The sequence below is a fragment of the Chiloscyllium plagiosum genome, chromosome 26, assembly GCF_004010195.1.
Source record: "Chiloscyllium plagiosum isolate BGI_BamShark_2017 chromosome 26, ASM401019v2, whole genome shotgun sequence".
Classification (NCBI taxonomy): domain Eukaryota; kingdom Metazoa; phylum Chordata; class Chondrichthyes; order Orectolobiformes; family Hemiscylliidae; genus Chiloscyllium; species Chiloscyllium plagiosum.
In genome coordinates this window covers 8,726,857-8,750,444 of record NC_057735.1, presented here as the reverse complement: position 1 = coordinate 8,750,444, position 23,588 = coordinate 8,726,857, and the positions used below count along the sequence as shown (strand labels likewise).

The window sequence follows — 23,588 nt, the reverse complement described above, 5'->3', positions numbered from 1 at the left end:
ACAAAGGTACATCTTTTTGTAGCCATAAGCATTTGAGTCACTTCCTCCACAAATGTGGCAGTATGTAGCTGTGCAGAGCCACAACATGCTGTTCCTTGCTCTTGTGAGGTCAGTCAGGAGCTGTGCCCTTTAAAACCTCTCTCCTCTGGATTTCACAGGTACATTTATCACCAGCGAGGGACACACATTTCTACCAATCCTCTCTCCCTTATTTGGCAACAATCCTGAAAATGTAGCTTTCCTGAATCGCATTTCAATGGACCAACCAATAACACTACAGTTCCCTGTTTGGCCAGTCTGGGAACATACCCAATTCTTTAACATCTCTTATTTATTCATACAGCCATCTAGTTTTCACACTTTTTTAGCCAAGCCGTGCAGTTTCTCCAAGAGTTTCTGTACCTCTTTCTGCTAAACAGAAAAACTGAGCTTATCCTGAAATTGACTTGTTCCTTCTCCTCACAAGAATTGTTTGTGTTCTTCTTTCTGTTTCTCTCCACTTTCTTCTTGTGATCACCTCCACCCTCCGGCTCCTCTGACTGTACCTTCCCTTTGTCTCTGCTTTCCTTGCTATTGGTGCAGCTTCCAGGCCAAGGGTCACCGTGTCATACACTGGGACTTGATGGCCAATTTCTTATTATCCAAACAAATTACAATTGATCCTTTTTACAGTGTTAAAAATCACACAATACTGGGTTATAGTTGAACAGATTTATTTCAAAGTAGAAGCTTTCAGAGTGTTGCTCCAACATCCGGTAGCTCAGCAGGCAGGTACATAGGACACAGAATTTATATGTTAAAGGTCAGTGTCATACAACTGCTGTGATGTATTAGACAAACCTAGATTGCTGTAAAGTCTTTAATCACTTAGAATTGTGATGCAGGTTTTGATTGATTAATATGTAAATCCCAGAATTTCTTTCAAGTCACAGCCCTGAGTTAACTCAGTGGATAAGAAAAAGATGACATCTCAGCTCAGACAATGCATTAATGGTGTGAGGTTAGAGTCTTCTTATAGTGGATGCCAACCCTTGAAAGTACTTTGCAACATTCTTTTAGAAATGATAGGTTCCACAGTCACTTTAAAATAAATTACTATTTTTCTTTGTTGTACTGTTTCTGGGTTAAAGAGTATCACAACATTTAGTAGAATTTAATGTACATACACAGCATGTACAGTAGAGTGTGCGGATATATTATGAACGCAATGCACACAAATTCATGACACGAAGTTCTATTCATATGTGTACAACAGTAAATCTGGGGATTTTTGAGACTATTACAGTCTCTTTTTCTAACACAGTTCCTTCGGTTGTTTCAGGCCACTGCCTAACATGTCGAACCGGGCAGGAGGTGTGCGAGGTGAAGGAGGAGGTGGGCAGCGTCCAACCAGCATTGCCAGTGAGATGTCCAATCACACCTTGGTTTCAGAAACCTCTCAGGAACAGGCGGTCAGGGTAAGCATGGCATTTCACTGCAGAGGAAGCATGTGTTCACCTTCAGTTGAAGGGTCAATATTGGATACCATGATTTGGAGGAGTCAGTGTTGGACTGGGGTGTACAAAGTTAAACATCACACAACATAGTCCAAAGGTATATTTTGAATCATTAGCTTTCGGAGCACTGTTCCTTCATGAGGTGGTTGTCACTTGATGACCACCTGATGAAGGAGCAGTGCTCCGAAAGCTAGTGCTTCCAAATAAACTGTTGGGCTATAACCTGGTATTGTGCGATTTTTTAATATTGGATACTGTTACTATATGGGCACAAACATACCTGTCAGATGGGAAGCTAAAGATATTGCCGTAAGAAGAATTGTTAAAACAATGTACTTAAAACTGACTGAATTATTGAGTTCTGAGGAAGGGTCACTCGACCTGAAATGTTAACTCTGATTTCTCTCCACTGATGCTACCAGACCTGCTGAGCTGTTCCAGAAAATTGTATTTTTGGCTCAGTTATTGCCAGACTAACCCCACTGGCCACTTCTGAGGAATCATAAAGGTCTCTTCATATTGATCTGAACCACAAGGTCTCCAAATGGGGCAACCGTTTATAAACATGCAACATTGAGCACAAATCTATGTCGGAAGTGTCATATTGCAACTGGCATATTTAGTAAGTGTTGGTGGTTGGGTTATGAGTTTTGTGCGTCTTTAGTAACTAGCCCAACGTCTCCAGTCTCACAGTTGACTTAATTTAGTTGGTTGCTTGTTCCATCAAGTAGAATAGTCATTTATTGTTGCTTGTATTTTTTCTTTCAAAAAAATCAGTGGAACTGTTCAAGTCACCATAGCATGATGACTATATTAATAACAGAAGGCATAGATAAGAAAACAAAACTTAAAACTTAAGATAAAGTTCATCTTAGTTAAATTCATGGCTCCAGGGTTTGGGAAAGACAGTACCACTATGCAGGGCCGCTGGAATTCCCAGGCACAAGACAGCACAGAAGCTGTCCCAAGGAACAAGCTCGTTGCTGGTGGCTGATCCCGGGAAGGAAAACATGTCAAAAGCTGCCCAAATGGACAGTGCAATCCCAGCACTGGACAGTGCAATCCCAACACTGGACAGTGCAATCCTCGCACTGGACAGTGCAATCCCATCACTGGACAGTGCAATCCCATCACTGGACAGTGTAATTCCAGCACTGGACAGTGCAATCCCAGCACTGGACAGTGCAATCCTCGCACTGGACAATGCAATCCCAGCACTGGACAATGCAATCCCAGCACTGGACAGTGCAATCCCAGCACTGGACAGTGCAATCCTCGCACTGGATAGTGCAATCCCAGCACTGGATAGTGCAATCCCAGCACTGGATAGTGCAATTCCATCACAGGACAGTGCAATCCCAGCACTGGACAGTGCACTCCTCGCACTGGATAGTGCAATCCCATCACTGGACAGTGCAATCCCATCACTGGACAGTGTAATCCCAGCACTGGACAGTGCAATCCCAGCACTGGATAGTGTAATCCCAGCACTGGACAGTGCAATCCTCGCACTGGACAGTGTAATCCCAGCACTGGACAGTGTAATCCCAGCACTGGACAGTGTAATCCCAGCACTGGATAGTGTAATTCCAGCACTGGACAGTGTAATCCCAGCACTGGATAGTGCAATCCCCAGCACTGGGCAGTGCAATCCTCGCGCTGGACAGTGCAATCCTCGCGCTGGACAGTGCAATCCCAGCACTGGACAGTGCAATCCCCAGCACTGGACAGTGCAATCCCATCACTGGACAGTATAATCCCAGCACTGGACAGTATAATCCCAGCACTGGACAGTGCAATCCCCAGCACTGGACAGTGCAATCCCCGCGCTGGACAGTGCAATCCCAGCACTGGACAGTGCAATCCCAGCACTGGACAGTGCAATCCCCAGCACTGGACAGTGCAATCCCCAGCACTGGATAGTGCAATCCCAGCACTGGACAGTGCAATCCCAGCACTGGACAGTGCAATCCCATCACTGGACAGTATAATCCCAGCACTGGACAGTGCAATCCCTGCACTAGACAGTGCAATCCCCGCACTAGACAGTGCAACCCTCGCATTGGATAGTGCAATCCCAGCACTGGATAGCGTAATCCCAGCACTGGATAGTGCAATCCTAGCACTGGACAGTGTAATCCCAGCACAGCCTGTAAGCCCCAACAAACCTTGAGGCTAACTATTATGTTAAACCCCGAAAGAACAGAGGAGCTATATTTCAAAGAATGGGGTTTATGAAGGGTCAGTTCTTCTGGAATGTTTCTGTGATGGATTCTGGTGCACAGTTCACTGTTGTCTGTCACATCCTCATTCCCTTTTTGCTACCAATTGCAGTCACTATTTCTGGAATAAACCAGAGGGGAGGGGAATGGTCAAGTCTGCAAGACCTTTACATGGATCTGCTCTGATTCCAGGCCAAGGTGGTATCTGTATGAGTATAGGTTGGACATAGCCTGGTGCAGTTGGCAGGATAGGTGCTTTGCCACTCTGTCTGCTCTCCTGAATTCCACAGTCCTGGAAGTGGTGTACTTGCTAGTGGATTGAAGGACTATATTCACGCAAGTTTAGAAAAATTAGGGATGAGCAATCTCATAAAAACATTTAAAATTGGAACAGGAATAGACAGAGTAACTGTAGAAGGATGTTCACAATGGTCAGGGAGTGCAGAACCAAGGGTCACATTCTGGGGATATAGGGTCGTCCATTTAGGGCTGAGATGAGGAGAAACTTCTTCACCTGCAGCATTCTCTGATACAGAAAGAGCCAGTCCATCATGAAACCCAGACTTCCTTCCATTGACTGCATCTATACTTCCTGCTGCATCAGAAAAGCAGCCAATATAATCAAAGAGTCCTCCCAGCCTGGTTATACTCTCTTCCACCCTTTTCTAAAAGCAGAAGATGCAAAAGTTTGAAAACATGTATCTACAGATTTAAAAATAGTTTATTCCCACTATTACCAAACTTCCTATGTTAGAGTTGATCTTTCTTCGCACCTTCTCTGTAGCTTAACACTATATTGTGCATTCTGAACTTTTATCCTGATGTACTTATGTAAGGCATGATTTGTCTCATTAACATGCAAAGCAAAACTTTTCATTGTATCCCGGTACAAATCAAATCAAATCAGATCAGGTTGGGGTCAAAGCATTGAATGTTTTCAAGACGGAGTTAGATAGAGTTCTTAGAGTTAAAATGATCAAAGGCTATGGAGTGAGAGCAGGAACAGGGGACTGAGTTAGATGATCAGCCATGTTCATATTGATTGGCAGAGCAGGCTCACAGGCCACTCCTGTTTCTATTTTCTATGTTAGTGACATTTTTGAGGCTTTCAACAATTAGTGAGCAGTGCAAGTATTGGAGCCTGAAGTAGATACTAGATAAAATATTGTTATTCCATTGATATGTTTTCGTTCTCCTTTATGGTTAGGGTTAGTATTAGCTATGCCCCTTAAAAAGGAGTGTGTAGGGAGGTGAGGAATGGCAGGGGGCACATTGTTTCTCTTTAGTTGATGCTTTTAATCTTTCACCTAGTTGTTTTAACGTTGTCTCTTAACAGACTTCCAGGTCGTCAAAGAAAAATGCTGCCTTTGGCAAAAGGTCAAACTCAATGAAGAGGAATCCGAAAGCCAATGTCCTAAAGAGTGGCTGGTTGTTTAAGCAGGTACAGTATAACTCCTGTTTGACTGACCAGCAGTGGGGTCAAACTGGGATACAGTGGCACAAGTTTGCCCTGCAGTGACAGTCTATTTAAAAATAAATATAAATAACATGTAGTAGTGCAAGACTTGAGTTTGCTGAAACATTGGTACAGGACATTGGTTAGGCCACTTTTAGAATACTGTTCAATCCTGGCCTCTATGCTGTAGGAAAGATGTTGTGAAACTTGAAAGGGTGCAGCAAAGATTTACAAAGATGTTGCCAGGATTGGAGGATTTGTGTTATAGGGAGAGACTGAATAGGCTGGGACTGTTTTCCCTGGAGTGTTGGAGACTGAGGGGTGACCTTATAAAGGTATATAAAATCATGAAAGGCAGAGATAAAATGAATAGCCAAGGTCTTTTTCCTGGGGTGGGGGAGTCCAAAATTAAAGGGCATAGGCATAGATGAGAGGGGAAAGATATAAAAGGGATCTAAGGGGCAATTTTTTCACACAGAGGATGATGTGTGTATGGAATGACCTGCCAGAGGAAGTGGTGGAGGCTGGTACAATTACAACATTTAAAGGGCATCTGGATGGCTATATGAATAGGAAGGGTTTAAAGGGATATGGACCAAGTGCTGGCAAACTGGACTGGATTAATGTAGGATATCTAGTTGGCATGGACGAGTTGGAACGAAGTGTCTGTTTCTGTGCTGTACATCTCTAATACTCTAACATGACACACTTTGTTTAGCTTTTTCAACTTGCACGGGGTCAGGAAACTTCACAAGAATGTCAATTCAAGGGGAAAACCAATATTTCTACTGCATGACAGAAGAAAGCTAGTTGCCAAGTGGAATCTGATTGGTAGAGGTATTGCGCAGAAGAATGCATCCCATTACTATTAATTGACAGTTAACTGCCAAGATTCATTCACCATTTGAACCAAACAGGTTGACTCTGATTGGTTAGGGAATTACCCTGAGAAATCAACCAGCGAATGGCTGTTGCCTATTTTGTTGAGTTGAAATAGATGCAATGTGAGTCCATGTTGTTTCTGTCTGCAAAGAACAGAACCCTGTATATTAATTTACATAGTTTCAAGTAGACACAGGTGCACCATATTGCAAGGTCTAAATTGAACTGTAGCATAATTCTTCACGCACTCAGGATTATCCAAAAAACATTGTTTAATTACAGAATCACATCTAATGCTAAAAGCTGTGTTGTGAGATTCGCAAGCATTGACTGGTAAGGTAAAGTCATCCCCTTTCTTGTCATAAGCAACATACGAAACATTCTGTTTAATATGCTCAACCAGTCTTGGAGGTATTCTTGCAAATTGTCCTGATGTGTGCAAGATGAAGGGCTTTGACAAAATGTGTCTTTTTTCATCAATACTATAATGTGTCTTATTGCTAAACCCCACAATAACATTGTACAGAACAACGCAGCGCAGTATTGGTCCACACAGCTATTAATTTTTTAAAAAAGCATTTAAGCCTTTTTTGTTTCTCCCATCCCTCCTCTTCTGAAGGTCCAGTTTCATCCATGTGTGCAGTTCAAAGTTGTGTTTTTTTTACCTGCATGATCACAGTAGGCACCTTGTGGCAGCTTTCACTTCTGCCAGTCTGTGGTGCTGGGTTAGGGCTGTTTGAGGTCACCATTGCCACCAATCCTGCTCAATTTTGCTTCGTCTTGAGTCGCACTATCCATTAGTGGTACAGGGTACACCATTGGAGACCATCTACAGAAGAGGCATTGTTGTTAGATAACAAGAAGTCTTATTACATGATAGTAACATGTACATCTGCATTTGGTCAGGCGGATAGTGGGCAGAACTAGGAACTTAGGGAGCTGATACAAGTTCATCTGCTCCCTCTGAAAACTGGAAGAGAACTCTTTGTGTTGACCCACAGACTGTGTGTGATGTCAGTAGAGTGGGTGGAGCTATTATAATATGAACATTAATACCTTCAGAGCCAGAGTTGATACAACTGGGATTACAATGAAGCCTCCTATGCTCCAGGGAAAGAAGTCCCAGCCTATCCAGCCTCATCTTATAACTCAAACCCTCCAGTCCAGGCAACATCCTTGTGAATATTTTCCATACGCTCTCTAGTTTAACACCACCCTTCCTATAGCAGGGCGACCAGCATTTGTATGCAGTATTCTTGAAGTGGCCTCACCAACATCCTGTACAGCCGCAAAATAGCATCCCAACTCCGCTAAAGCTTTCAGCAAACCCAGTTCCTTTCATTTCAAATGTACAAACAAGAGATAAGAATAGACCACTCGGCCCTTCGAGCCTGTTCCTCCATGGTCACGGCTGATCTGATTTCAACCTCAGCTCTGTAATCCTGCATACCCTGGAAAATCTTTCTTTAAAATCAATCATCTTGTGTCCATGTCCTTCTGCCTCGTTCTGTTTGTCCATTTGTATAAACTGAACTGGACACGTTTCTGCTTCAACTGCTCATTTTGAAGGTGAATTTCATTAGCGCATAAATCTGTGTTGAGAGGTTTCCCCTTTATTATCTCTTGTACTTATTGTTGTATTTATGGGCAATCCTGCTCTTTACGTCACAACTGCTGGAAGCACTAACAGAGAACACTGGAAGAACACAGCAGGGTCTGACAGCATCTGTAGGGTCACTGGAATTATTCTGTTCCTCTTTCCACAGATGCTGCCAGAAATGTTGGGTTTCTCCAGCACTTTCTGCTTTTGTTTTAGATTTCCAGCATCCACAGTTCTTTGTGTTTAACCTATTGAAGGCAGTCTGCCTTTGTCTGCCGAGTGACGTTTTTTATTATTCATTCATGGGATATAGTCTTTACTGGCTAGACCAGATGTTATCGACCATCCCTAACTGTCCTTGAGAAAGTAGTGGTGATTTGCTTTCTTGAACCGCTTGAAGTCCTTGTGCTATAGGTGGGCACATGGTTAGAATTCTGACCCAGTGACAAGGAAGGAATAGTGATCTAGTTCAGGATGGTGACTGGTTTAGAAAGGACCTTGAAGGTGGTGGTGCTCCTATGTATCTGCTGCCTTTATTCTTTTAGGATGTAGATGACACCTGTTTTGATGATGCTATCTAAGGAGCCTTGGTGAGCTGTTGCAGTACATCTTGTAGATGGTACATAGGTATATAGGTGATGGAGGGAGTGAATGTTGAAGGTGTTAGATGGGGTGCCAATCAAGCTGTCCACCTTGTCCTCAGTGGTATTGGAACTGCACTCATCCAGGCAATTGTGCAACATTCCATCACACTCCTGACTTGTGCCTTCCAGATGGTGGGCAAGCTTTGGGAAATTTGGAAGTGAATTACTCATCAAAATGTCCCAGAGTTTGACTTACTTTTGTAGCTACTTTTAAACTAATACAGTTCAGTTTCTGATCAATGACAACTTCAATGATATTGATATTGGGCAATTCAACAATGGTGATGCCATTCCTGAAGAAGGGCCTGTGCCCGAAACGTCGAATCTCCTGTTCCCTGGATGCTGCCTGACCTGCTGTGCTGTTCCAGCAATAAAGTTTCAACTTTGATGCCATTGAACATCAAGGGGAGATAGTTAGATTATCTCTTATTGGACATTGGCCATGTTTGTGTGGCACGAAATGTTACTTGCCACTTATCAGCCCAAGCCTGAATATTATCCTTTCACAAATTTACAGACCTATAGCTTGTCAACTAGAAACCTGTGCTGAAATTGTGTTTGCATTTCGTCATATCAAGCAGTATCTTTAAGACGTGTTGGAGATCACTTCCACATGGTGCCAAAAATACTACACATTGTTAACGGCTAATTGCAAAATAAACGAATCTGCATTAAATGCTGCTTCTATAAAGTTCCCATTGAAATCAATGTTGGTACTTTGGCATTCCAATTAGTTATGCCCAGGTTTATGCTGGGTGACTGTGAAATTATTGTGCAGGAGTTAGTCACCACATAACAGGTGCAAATTACTTGCTCTGCACATTAGTTCCAGTAAAGCTATAAGCTTCTTCACATCTGCATTTATGATTTCACTGCATTTGCTACTCTTTTTATAACTAATCGGTGTTGGTAGTTAACATGGTCATGATTTCTCTTGGTGTGATCTATCCCTTGCTGAATAGAGAATAGCTGACAGCACAGATTTACTGGTTATGCAGCAGTGCAAGGGTTACTCGCTGTGTAACTTGTTCCCCATTCAGCAGGGTCAGATAGGCTCTCTGCATTACATTGGTGCTTATTCAGCAGGAATAGATGCATGAACTCTGTGCTGTTATTAAATTTAAGATCCTGCACATATTTTAAATCAGTGCAGGGAAATGAATTTGCCACTGCAGATCTGTACAACAGTGTTTGAATGATGCCTTTAATTAATGCAAAAGAACTAATATGAAGCATGAGTTTTATTTTTTGATTTAAAGTAAAGGATTTAATACCTGTCTTGTAGTGATATTTGATAAAATGTCACAGGGGTATGTTGAACTGGGATTGTATTAAAATGTGTGGGCAGTCAAAAGGAAGTGCAGAAAGTCCAGTTAGTGTCTAAAATGAGATCTTATGATCAGTTACATTTTTACCAAACATTGAAAAGTCTCCCAGAATCCTCTGAAGCATCCATCCCTTCTCTTCACAAAGTGGGATTGTAGGAACTTTTTTTTTTAAACTTTATCTGCTGCAGTTTGTGTTGCTTTATAAGAAAGCTTTGGACAACAGAAACTTTCATTGTTTCAAAGACATGAGTCAAACTCTCAGCCGCATGAAATCCGTGCCAAGTTTTCAAAACCGAGCACAAAGCCAATCAAGATCAAATTGTTTACAGAAGTGAAGGGCCATCACTGTAGAGAGTCATAACAACGCAGCCCAAAGCCAAGTAGGTGCAAGGACTCGTTGTAAAGCCATTCACTGGGCATAGAATATAAAGGCAATGCAACAAACTGTAATGGCCAAGCAATGAACACTTCAGGGCTAGATGAAGTGTTAAACCATTGGGGGAAGGAACTAATGTCAAGTGGGAAAGTACCAATCCAATTCCACACAAATTGAAGTGTTATCCTTCCCAACTTCCACCTAATCCATTTGTGCCTTTCCACAATCCCAGCAGATACGCTGTGACACTGTGCAGTGTAGACCACTGGCTTTGCTGCTCAGTAATGGATAAACTCTTCAGTGTATCCAGTTGCCAGGCAGAAAACCTGATTTAACAAAAAAAAACTCCTAATAAGGTCCAGTAGTTAAGTTAATCAAAACTTCCACATTCCTGGATTTCCCAACTGCCAGTATCAGGGCAGTCATTTCTACTCAGCTTTTGTTCAACAGAATTCCAGAATTTTCCAGGATGTTAGATTTCTACCAGCTGCAGTATTTTCCATTTGGTGATATTTTGGCACCTGCAGAGCAGGATATATTTGCTATAGAAGCAAGAAACTTGGAGAAATGCCCATCAATTTTACAAAGAGAGAAAAAGCATTAATCATCAACTCTGTTCCCCTCCCCACAGACACAGTCAGACCTTCTGAATATTTCCAGCCATTTTTTATTCATTAGTGCAACCTAAGCATTGCTGGCTACCCCAGCCATTTGTTCTCATTCTTTTTGGATAATTTAAGCATGAGCCACATTGCTGTGGGTCTGGAGTCACATGTAGGCCATTCCCATTTCCTAAAGGACATCAGTGAAGTGGATGGGCTTTTGCGACCTTTGGATGAGCCTTTAATTCCAGACTCCACTGGATTCAAATTTCATGATCTGCATGGTGGGATTCAAACCCTTGTCGCAAGTACATTAGCTTGTGCTTCTAAATTACTGATCTAATTCCATTACCATGACGCCATCATTTCTTAGCAACCTTTTCAGATTTTCAACATTTTCCAAACTTTGCTGTTGTAGGTTGAGATTGTGAGGGTGTCAACAGCATCTGATGAGGATAATATGTTTTGATGGGAATAGCCATTAATTTCTTTAAATCCAAGGTGGATGCATCCATTATTTTGACCAAGGGAATGGTGTTGGATGACTGGGAAATGTTGACTGTTGCCTTGCTAATTGTCTTCACTCTTATCAATGCGAAGGTCATAACTGTCCTTATCTTTGACAGGCAAGTTCAGGAGTGAAGTCCTGGAACAAGCGCTGGTTTGTGCTGGCAGATCGCTGCCTCTTCTATTACCGAGGTAACCATCAAACCTGGTCAAAGAGATAGCATTTCAGGAGGAGAGGGAGAGATAGTGGTGCCGAGAGGTTTAGGGAGGGAATTCCTGAGCCTCAGCAGTTGAGAGCACTGCCCTCAGTGGTGGAGGGATTAAAATCAGGAATGCGTCATTTTAATGGTCAAGCCTTAGTTTAAGTAACAGCCTTATTTTAAGTAACAGACTGGGCAGTCAGAGACAACACCCCAGGTAGCTGAGGGAGAGGTTACAGACACAAGGTGAGTATTGGGGAGAGGGGCTGGGAGGAGAGTGGGGGTGTACTTTGCAAACAATGGTAATCGAGGCCAGGGAAACCCAAAGCTAGTGTTGGACTTAGTGTGTCAACGGCTGCAATTCTTCATTCGCATGAAGCCATTCATTCGCTAGCATTCAGATCAGGCAGGAGGGCCAATCACAGTCTATTCTTGTAACCTCTCCTTCCTTATGCAGAGTGGTACGTGCGAAAGAGCGGTCTTCCAAGAAAGATAATTCAGTAACAGTGAGTTTTGTTTTTGAATCCAGATGAGAAAGAGGATGCAGTTCTGGCGAGCATCCCATTGTTCAGCTTCCGAATAAGCCCTGTTCAACCTTCGGACAACATCAGCCGCAAGCACGCCTTCAAGGTGACGTAGTGCTCTCTCTGAAACTGCTCCCTGAGAAATCGTTTGTAGGTTTTGTGCCAGGGCAGGATTGAGACAGAAAGTGATGCCCGTAATGGGTGCCAGTCCGATGGCATTCCGCACCTCGGCTTACGTTTGAAGGCCAGCCATTTGGGGAGAGGCACCAAAGTGTTTTTGGTGCTTTTAACACCAGACAGACTGTCGGTGAGTTTAGTCAGACAGGTGGGGATGTTGAGGGGTCAGCGGAGGGAGAAATTAAAGAAAACCATAAGTACCCTAATATTTTTTAACTCTTCAGTTATGCAAAAAATGCCTCATGAACTGAAAATTGCCAATCCAAAAATTGTATTAAAATTGATCCCTGTTCCATTGCCTTTCCATTCAGAAAGGGGATGGGGTTCTGGTGTTGAGACTGCTCCATGATTATCCTGGAGGTTCCAGAAACTTATTGATTAATTTCAGGATCACTTTTAGTTGCAACTCAGGTGAAAAACAATAGGAACATTGAACAGAAATCTGAGTTGTTCTCTCGTTTGTATCGATGATTTTGTTAATTATTGGGGATGGGGAATGAAAGGCTGTTTTGCAAATGGTGGAGCTTCATTTGATTGGCCAGCAAAGTGTTTGTTCCCTTTCCTATTGGCTGTAGAAAGGTAACACCTGCAGGATAGACCAGTGGTGGGAGTGTAGTGGATTGGGATGTGTGTGACTAGGATGTCATGTGATAAAATCTCCAGAAGCAGCCCCAGTCGGAACACATGAAACTGCCCAAAAGATTCTGAGGTTTGGGGTGTTACAAAGCCCAGCTTCAGCACATGCTGCACAAAATGCCTTGTTTAAGTGTTACTGTTTAATATTTTGCATTTATCTGTTGTTTCCTTGTATTATTGATGATTCTGTCCTCGTTGTATTTGTTGTTCGCTCTCGTGGCTTTATTACTTCTGGTGTCTCCCCTCTTTCGTGACACAAAGTGGTCCCTTGTCTGAAGATATTTCTGGAAATTCACAAACCTCAACATGTAGGAAACATTTTCTGATCATCTTCTCAACAACCTGGTCATTGCTTCATAGTCCATCCTGGGCTCGTCATTTTCAACAGATATTTTGTAATTTCTCAAGATTGGATGCAACAATTTTAATGACTGTTTCATTTGAGAATTCAGAGTAAATGAGTGACCACTTTGTGATGACTAACTCCATCATTTTGTTTCATTGAAGGCTCACCCCTCAAGTACTATCTCCTGGTTAACATAGCCCTGCTTGTTCTATTGCTTTGCATGTAATGATTTAGAGTTAGCCCAAGAACTTTGTGGAGTTAGATACAATTACAATGGACATCCTCCTACACAATGAGATCCCTTGCAACTGGCTGTTTTAGACATTTTGAGTCGTATTCATTGCATTTTAAAAAAATGTAAGACATTTATCAGCAGAGCCTCAGGTGTCAGAACTGTAGCCTCATTAAACTGTTCAGCAGGAGATTTCGTTAGGGCTTCAGTCACATTTAGCACTGCCCTTGGAATCTCCTTGTTAGTGGAGATCGATGGTTCGATAAATACTGAGAACAGTACAGGAATGAGATCATAATCTTAACCTTTCAACAGCAGACAATAAGAGATCAAGGAAACTTGCCATGTCTTAGGGAATGTAACATTGAAATAAAGCGAACATAAACAGATTTCAAAATGCAGTATTAATAAAATCTGGAATAGCTAACAAGCAACTCCCACAGTACATCATATGATATGAACTTTGATTAGATTATAGTGTGTACCTCACTCCAAAATATCAATTAATTACAAATTAGAATCTTTGATGAGATGGGAATCTGTCAGTCACTATAGGATATCTAGTATACTGTATCATTAAACCTGACATTGGAACATAGGAGCAGGAGTATGCTATTCAGTCCAAGTCTGCTTTGCTACTCAGTGACTGATTGAACAATTCAATGTTTTGTAAACAAATTGTCCCAATAGCTCTTTACGCCATTGATAATCAGAAATCTTATCAATCTCTCCTTGAAAGGGATCATTGAATCCCTACAATGCAGCAAGAGGCCATTCAACCCATAGAATCTGCACTCAAAGAGCATCCCACTCAGATCCACGCCCACACCCTATCCCCATAACCCCACACTTACCATGGCTAACCCACCAAACCTGCATTATGAACAATTTTTAAGCCTGGCCAATCCACCCAACCTGCGCATCTTTGGACCGTGGAAGGAAACTGGAGCACTTGGAGTAAACTCAAACAGCCATGAGGAGAATGTGCAAACTCCACACAGACAATTCTCCAAGACTGGAATGGAGCCTGGGTTCTAGGTGCTGTGTAGCCACTATAGTTAAAAGGGAGCTTCCATGCCCTTTTCTTAATACCTCAGTTAGATTTCAGCCCGTAAATCATTTTCGTCCATCTGTTACTCAATGTGTAAACTCTCCAAACTTTTTTTATTAGATTCCAAATTTTACTTGTGGAAATGAATCTTTATTTGGAAGTTATTTGATTTTGGAAACACAAACATTGTGTCAGTCTTGATGCAGAGGGCCTGGCTCAATTCGCTATAGCCTTACAGAGGTGATTGAGTGGTGTCTTTGTTAGCTTGTGCTGGTGTCACACACAATCACAGCCACAACTGTTCCTGAGACTTTGTCTGATAACTTGAGGTGGCTAAAATGTGGTCAGCCATTTGCATGAAAAGACAAATTTTTAAAAATCTACTGTGAAACTTCCCAATCTCTCCGGCATAAGGTTTGCAAACAAAAGGGTTGTTTGTTTGCCTCTTCATGTCCAGGAGCCTGTAAATTTTTATGTAATGCAAGGGTCGAAAGCTTTCCTTCAAAAATACTTACACACACCTCCTTAAGATGTCTTGCAGAGGCATTTAAGATACAAATCAGCCATTATTTAATTGAATAGCGGAACACATTTGAAAGATTGAATGGCCTACTCTATTTCCTATGTTTGTCTGTAGACATGCTCCCATAGTAAAGAGATGCACTGCTTCTTAGATTTGGGACATGGTAACGTGATTGATGTGACTTCCCTGATTTTACTTCAAATTAAGTCAATAGATAACACCAGTGAGATTCTCTGGTTTGTGTAAACTCAACATACCTTAATTAATTCGACATGCACTCTTTTACCTGCAGTAAACACACAGAGATGTACAACAAGAGAGGCATATCAACACATATACGCACATGCAACAGATGTAATGTGTTCCAAGAAGCTTGACACCATCCAGAAATAAGCAGCCCACTTGATTGGCACCACAACCACAGACATCCACTCCCTCCACCACCAACACTCAGTCACGGCAGAGTGTGCCATCTACAAGATGCACTGCAGCAATTCACCTAAGATCCTCAGACAGCACCTTCCAAACCCACCTCCATTTCCATCTGGGAGGACATCACCTGCAAGTTCCCCTCCAAACAACTCACCATCCTGACTTGGAAAAAAAATCACTATTTCTTCGCTGTTGCTGGATCAAACTCCTGAAATTCCCTCCCTAATGGCATTGTAGGTGAACCTATAGCAACTGAACAGCAATGATTCAAGAAATCAGTTCACCAGAACCTTCTCAAGGGGCAACAAGGGATGGGCAATAAATGCTGGCCAGCCAGCGATGCCCACATCCCATGAGTGAATAAAATATAAAAGGAAGAGCACATATACTTATGTTTGAATGTTGTTTCTCTTGTGGGTATGTGTCTGTCTATAACTGTGTCTCTGGATTCTGCTCCCTAAGTGTCCTGCATGTTTGGTGGAAAGGTTCTGTCTGCACGCTGTGTGGCCAAATTGTTTAGAAAGAATATGCTTGCAGCTTCATTGCACATAGTGTAGGGCGGACACGCCAAGTGGGTTCCTTCTGTGCTGCATCATTCTACAATAGAGTTTATTTTCAGACAGATCAGGCACACTGACAAGTTTGGATGATGAAAGCAAAAAAGAAACAAAGTTTTAATAAAAAGCTTTTAATTTCCCCAAGTCTGAACTGCAAATGAGAAAAGGCAGCAAATCCATCAGAATCTAGAACAGAATGCGCTCAAATGAATGTTTTAGGTTAAAAACCTTCAACTAATTGAATCTGACAAAGGATTTTGATCCCAACTCTTCCCCTCAGATGCTTATGGTCCTACGGCAGGTTTACAGGAATAAAATCAAATTTCAATCTTTGGGCAAAAGTGACTTAGAGAAGTGCTGAAGCTAACATATTGACCTGAGAGTGATAATTAAACTCATAAAAGGCATTGCTACAACCTAATCCAAGAAATAATTCCAGTCAAGTAAGATTCAATGATAGGAAACACAAAATGCTTGTTTCACAGCAAGTCTGAAGTGCCAGTTATAGAAGAATTATCATGGATGAAGAGTGCTTTCTGAAGACACGTGACTACCATCTTGGGGTTCAGGCTAAGAGCAGATGCGCCAGATCAGGCTGCTTGTTATAGAGATTGCTGAAGCTTGGTATCTATAAAGTGTGGCTGATCCCCAGTGCACATGGCAACAGCATGTTCCTAATCTAACCTCTTGCCTCACTGGTTGGACAAACAATTACATGAACAGATGAACAGAGAGCAGGAAAAAGAAGCTCCATTGTCCTTGAAAAGGGTGGGAGAGTGGCTGGGTGTTTGTTATAAGTCTGACTGTGCACTGTTGCCTTGAGGAGGTCAATACTTCACTTTTGAAGTTTATTTCTGACAAATCCAGTCTGTGAATGCTCACATAGCTTCACGTTCCCCTCTCCCCCATCTTAAAACCAAAAATATTCTTTAATCCAGCTGCCAAATTGTAGCATAGTACATTAGATATAGTCACTCTGCTGGGGGTACTGTTTGTAGTTCTGTACTTAAACCAGGCAGGAGTAGCAAGGTGGTCATGTGCTGGTTTGACCACTGTGTATTTGCAGATAATTTAAATGTTCCCATTGCTTCAGAGACTGAGACTAAGCAGTTTAGTGTCTCTGGGTAGCATTTACCTAAAATTGACCAGCAAAATCATGAACTCAGACTGAGATCGGAGCTAAGGTGAAGTTTCAAAACAAACAGAGTACAGTCGGTTCTGCTTTAACGTGAGTTTCTTCAACATAAATTTGCTGTAATGTAATTGAAGAACTTAGACTACTATTTGCAGAACACAAACTTTCCTTATCTGTATTAGCTATTATCTGATTATGGCCCCATTAGTTTAAATAATGCGGCTATTACGCGATTTTCTTAAAACGTGAGATCGCACAAGAACGGAACTATCACATTATATCAGAACTGACTGTATAAGTTGACCTCCTGTAGCAAATATTTGCGGGGCTGACATTGCCAGGTGAGAAGAGGCATCTTGAGATCTTATTATGATCTGCATGTAACCAAAGTGTCTGACGTTAGCACAACTGCTCAAACACTCGGAAATGTCTCGAGGTCCAGTTTTCATTGTAAAGGGTGATTCTGTTCTGTCAATGGGTGGTGACCAACAAGAGTCAGAGATGGTTCTACCTCCAAGCACGTTGCAGCAGTTCAAAACTCCTCCACTCCATTTTAGTTTTGCACCTTGATCAGATGGGCCAATGAGCTGAAGAGTGGCAGGTGGAGTTTAATTTAGATAAATGTGAGGTGCTGTATTTTGGAAAGGCAAATCAGAGCAGGACTTATACACTTAATGGTTTGGTATGCTTTCCTTTATTGGTCAGTGCATTGACAAATAGGAGTTCAGATGTCAGGTTGCAGCTGTACAGGACATTGGTTGGGCCACTTTTGGAATACTGTGTTTAACTCCGGTCTCCCTGTTTGAGGAAAGATGGTGTTAAACTTGTGAGGGTGCAGAAATGATTTACAAGAATGTTGCCAGGGTTGGTGTGTTTGAGCTACAGGGAGAGGCAGTTTTCCCTGGAGTGTCAGAGGCTGAGACGGGTGCCTAATAGATGTTATAAAATCATGCAAGGCATGGATAGAGTGAATAGTCAAGGTCTTTTTCCCAGAGTAGGGGAGCCCAAAACTAGAGGGCATAGGTTTGAGGTGTGAGCGGAAAGATTTAAAAGGGACCTGAGAGGCAACGTTTTCACACAGAGGGTGATGTGTGAAGGGTGATAAGCTGCCATAGGAGGTGGTGGAGGCTGGTACAATTACAACATTTAAAAGGCAACTGGATGAGTATATGATTAGGAAGGGTTCAGAGGGATTTAGGCCAAATGCTGGCAAATGGGACTAAAGTTCGGATATCTGGACAGCATGGACAAGTTGGACAGAAGGGTCTGTTTCTGTGCTGGACATCTCTATGTCTGTATAACTATTGGGTGTGAGTAGAAGGGGAAAGAGCTTTCTACAAAACCCTTCAGGTTCAGCCTTGTTTGTTATGTGCTATCAAATGCTCAGGTGAGGGAAATGCACTGCCACTGAAAGATTCCAATAGTTTTTCAGAGCGTAGTTCATCCTTCAAGGGGTCAGCAGTATGATTGTGCCTTAGTTTCCACTTAAAATGAATAATTCCTGGCACAGACAGTGCTATGCTTGCGGGCTGCCAGTGACTGAGAACAGTGGCTGGCTAATCAATTCAGATTGCACCACGCGAACAGAAAATATCAACACGACCAAAGCAGGTTAATACCGCTTTTTTTCCCAACAGTTTACTTTCAGTTTCTTTAACGTCAGCTGCCTCAGCCTTAAAACATAGGCTATTGGTGACTTCTGGTGCAGCACCTATAACCTACAGATCTCAGCTCATCCCCAACCCTCCCAGCTCATCCTGGAGTTTCCAAAGGTCAGAGATTGAAGTCAATCCCATTCTGCACTGTGCAACACTCAGGAGGAAAAACCATTGGAGAATTAAAATAATTGTGCAGTTTTCTCATTTTTTTTTAGTTTCATACCTATTGAAGGGGCCAACTGGTGGAAGTGGGATGACATGAGATGGAAGTTTCAGGCATGTTCCCTGGATGCTGCCTGACCTGCTGTGCTGTTCCAGCAATAAAGTTTCAACAGTTTCAGGCATAACCCAACCAGCATTGACAAACCTCATCGTCAGTCCCCAGAACTGTAATAAAGGCCTGGGATTTGCCTTTTCAGGTTCTTGTCCCACTGGGAATGGCATGAGGTTTTGATGATTCACCCTTAGTTCATGAGGTCACAGAGATGACAAGCACTTAGTGCCTGGAGAAGGTGGTGAGCACCGCTGAGTGACATTTCAAAGGGCAGTTAAAAGTCAACTGCTCTGCTGTTGGTCTGGAGTCACATGTTGGCACAAAGCTGGTAAGGTCTTATATTAAATCATTCATACATAATTGGGGCCAACCCTGGCTTGGTCAGCATTTATTACCCATCAACCACATTGCAGTGGGTCATGTCAACAACACTGGGTAAGGATGGCAGTCTCCTTCCCTAGATGGGTTTTTTTGACAATTAACAATGCATTTGCAGTCTTCACTCCAGATTTTTATTGGGTTCAGATCTGCTGTGGTGGGATTTGAACCCAGGTTTCCAGAACATTACCTGGTTCTCTGGGTTAACAGTCCAGCAACAATACCAGAAAGCCTTTGCCTCCCATACAGTAGCAGTGCATTTCCCCCACCTGAGCATAAGAAACTAGGCTGAACCTGAAGGGTTTTTTAGAAAGTGACAGATTTCCTTCTCTGAAGGACATTGGTACACCAGATGGGCTGTTAATCACAATCTACTTGTTTCATTATCATTTTTTCAATTTAATTTCCAGCTATCCTGGTGGGATTTGAACTTTTATCTCTGAAGCATCAGTTTGGAATTCTTGATTAGGCATCTAGACATGACCACAATGTCTTCAAAGCCTTTGTTTTTTGTTATAAGAAGCAATATAAAAATTCTGCCCCAAAATAGCGGTTGTAACTTCTGCACTTTCAGTCTTAATACCCAGGAATATTCCAAAAGGTTGTTCTCATTATGGTGAGTGTGCTGCTTCTCTCTGTTAACCTCTGCTAGTTGTTCTGATGTTTTATCTTTTCCACCCATGGCCGAGGACTCCCCTGTACAAGAAGTGGCTGCATTGTGCGTGTCTTGAATTTCTGCAGGATCTCAGCTAGGTATAATTTCCAGTTCTTCTAATTAACCGAGGTGGTGTTGAACCAGTATCCGTGTTAAATCAAATGACCTACAGCTCCTATCTGCAGGAACCATGGAGTGTAAAACAGTTTGTATCCCATCTGCAGCACAGGACACAAGATTCAAAAATCATCACCTCGCAAAATCTCAACCTCAAGAGAGTGAGATTCTATCGAATGCAGGCTACCATGATCTTTAAAACTCTCTGTTTCTCCTGTCCCTTTCCAACATTGGAAGGAAGAATGAAAAGAGAAATAGCTGGAGAAACTCAACAGGTCTGGCAGCATCTTTGGAGAGAAATCAGTGTTAATGTTTCGGGTCCAGTGACCCTCCTTGAGAATGTGGAGTCCATGTGGCATCTCAATGTGCTGCATACCTGTTCGGATGTAGGCTATCCTTCTCTTGCTTGGTCTTTGGATGAGGGCAGGGCTGGGCTTGTTGCTCCCCATGTTCAAAGAGACCAGGTTCCCATTGCCCACATCAGCCACACTTTGAGAACTTGCACTAGAGGTACCCCATACTTGTTCTCACCTCCTGCTGTGCTCCAGAGAATGCAGACTGTTGTACACTCCAGGACACTGGTATTCTGGCCACACTGTCCAGCATTTGTAGCAAAAGGCACCTTCGACCCTTTAAGTCATGAATGTTCTAGATGGTGCCTTGGCAGCTCAGAGAGTTTCTAGACTGTATAGGTTCTGACACCTTATCCAAACTTTGCTGATAACATACCCATTGACCAATAAGTCAACGTTTGGTGTTGCTTACCAACCACACCCAGACTTACAAAGGCTCCCAATGTCTAAAGCTGTCCAGTGGATAGAGATGCAACTTCAGAGACACTTCATTACCATGTGACTCCAGTCAAAGCTGGACATGTGGGGAGAAACGTGAGCTTCAACACTTTTTAACCTGTTGCTTCCATTTCTTCCCTAAGTTGCTGCATTTTAATAAAAACACATTTTTTGCAAGCTTAATAATTCCATAATTCTCAGTTGATTTTGATTTTATAAAATGACTTCCTCCTTGTTCAGATGCCTCAGTGGGGTAAGTGCTCAAGGTGGGACCCAGTGCTGAGATACTCCATCTCCGCAGAAAACAGGGCATGTGCGAAGCGCTTTGGACCCTGCCCCTGATCATTATCCAGTAGCTCTTGCACAAGCCGTCATGGCTTTAACCCCCCGCCATGGTTGAAAATCTGGTCACTGTCTGGGCTCCCACATGGACATTCCAGGCACTGGTGAACTCCCTTTGCTGGAGATATTGGATACCATCCTGGGGTGCTACCATCAGGTGGTGAAAGGTTGAAAAGGAGCAAATTCCTATTTAACAATGAACATTATAAATAACATTGTGGGAGGGTGTTGCAATCTCTTCCCAATAGGAGACAGATGAGAGACTGGCTGATTAAAATACAGATGCACATTCCCCACTGAGCGCTGACACAACGGACTGGTGAATGGATACGAAAAGGGTGTGCAATTTGGGCTTAAATGTAACATAAATGCGGCAGTTACTGAAAGAGAAACACAACTGGAGAATCATTTGTGAGGGCTGTCATGATTACCCTGTCTGGAACATCGTTTGTGATGGGCCGTGCCTCCTCTCTAACACTTGCCGTCTGTCAGATCTGAAAACAGCGGCTAAAGATGGAACCTGTTTGAGATGTTGAGGGGGCAAAGGGGCAGCCTAATGCTGACACTGAGCCTGCTCTGGTGGGGCCCATGCGTTCTGAAGTGGGCTTGTCTTCACACAGGTCAGCAGCAGAGATGCTGGGGTTGGTGCAAGTGATGGCTGGTGGCTGGTAATCTCCTGTCACATGTGGTCACTTCTAGAAGCCTCATTGGCAATGCCAGCTGCAAACTCATTGTCGACCGGTGAAGGGACTGCTCCACATTGATGCCAATCTCCAGTTGGGAGGAAATCTGACCCAAGCATGTGGGACAAGTCAAGTTGTTGCCTTCCAGTTGTGGTTGTCTACCAGTTTAATCTTCTTTTTCAAAACAGTGACCAAGTCAGTCTCAGTAGTGACAATTACATCCCCTATCTCTCCCACAGCTGATTGTAAGCAGACAGCCAGAGGTTTTTCAAAATAATGACCGCTCCATTAATTATCAGGCTGAACATGCAGGTATCCGGACTTACTACTTGAGTGCAGAGAATAAGACGGAGATGGAGGACTGGATCAATGCGATGAACGAAGCAGCGAGCATACAGGCCGTGCCATTGAACAGGTGCAGTGATAGAAGACTCACAAACATTGTGCTATTCTGAATACCCCTTTTGTTCATGCCAAAAATGAACAACATTGGCAGTTGCGTTAGTTTCATAGGATTTATTCTTTTATGGATGTGGACATCAATGGGAAGGCCAGTATTTGCTGACCATTCTAATTGCCCTTAAGCTGAATGGCTTGTTCAACCATTTCAGAGGATGATCAAGAATTAACCTCATTGCTGTCGGTCAGGAGTCATACATAGGTCAGACTAGCAAATTTCCCTGCTCTTCCCTGATGGAAGGTTTTTAGATATTTTATAATCCAAAGATTTTTTGACACACCTCTGAAGCAGTTGGGTCTTTAACATGGGCCTTTTGAACCAGAGCTAGGGACAATGTCACAAGAGCTCCCTAAAATTAGGCATTACGTTCTAAGGTTTGGAAGTGCCAAGTTGGTTGAGTGGGGCCAAGTCTGTGTCCTGTTGTGAACTGCACAATGTACCCATTCAACTGAATGTCTTGGTGTGTTTTTATTTAAGTCAATGTGCTCAGATGTGTCATAACATTCTTCCAGAGCATGTGGGACTTGAACCCAGGCCTCCTAACTCAGAGTTGTGAACACTACCATTACACCCCAAGAGCCCTAAAATAGCAGCAGCAGGACTGGAACCTGCAATCTTCTGATAACATTACAAGCCACACCAAAGTCAGACGTACATCAGTTGACATAGGAACAGTCACCTGGCTGAGCCTAGCTTTTAATTGCAGATTTATTAATTCAGTTCAAATTCCAAGTTTTCTAGGGCTTTAGCCTGGGGTTCTGGATTATTAGTCCAGTGATGTTACCACTGTGCTACCACCTCCCCGATTTTACGTACACAAGTCATGTCCAGAATACATTGAGACATACCCCATTCCTTCATTCTTGAGAACATGGTGCTGGAAAAGTGCAGCAGGTCAGGCAGCATCCGAGGAGCAGGAGAACCAATGTTTTGGACAAGAGCCAGAGCTTCATTCCTGATGAAGGGCTTTTGCCCGAAACATTGACTCTCCTGCTCCTCGGATGCTGCCTGACTGATTGTGCTTTTCCAGCACCACACTCTCCACCCTGATCTCAAGCATCTGCAGTCCTCACTTTCTCCATTTCTTCATTCTGTCTGCTCTTCTAATGGCCCTGACTTTGCCTGAAGTACTTTTTAAACTTCATCCTTGGTGTGTGGACATAGCTGTCATTTATTAACCTCCATTTCCTGTACAACTGCTCCACCGTTCAATGCTCCACTGTTCAATGAGATTGTGTTGATCTGATAATCCTCAACTCTACCTCCCGCCTTTTCCCCATATTCTTTGGTCCCCTTCCTGATTA

The 23,588-nt window shown here is 42.8% G+C and overlaps 1 protein-coding gene across 8 annotated transcripts in view; it reads left to right on the top strand.

The window, feature by feature from the left end:
* Positions 1 to 23,588, top strand: part of plekha6 (pleckstrin homology domain containing, family A member 6) — a 330,961-nt gene that overhangs the window by 246,391 nt on the left and 60,982 nt on the right. For all 8 annotated transcript variants that reach the window (XM_043716433.1, XM_043716439.1, XM_043716436.1 and 5 more), the window contains 5 exons: positions 1,322 to 1,457; positions 5,055 to 5,159; positions 11,233 to 11,305; positions 11,843 to 11,943; positions 22,064 to 22,239. In XM_043716433.1, coding sequence (XP_043572368.1) covers positions 1,322 to 1,457; positions 5,055 to 5,159; positions 11,233 to 11,305; positions 11,843 to 11,943; positions 22,064 to 22,239 — 591 coding nt within the window. The remainder of the gene's footprint in view (positions 1 to 1,321; positions 1,458 to 5,054; positions 5,160 to 11,232; positions 11,306 to 11,842; positions 11,944 to 22,063; positions 22,240 to 23,588) is intronic.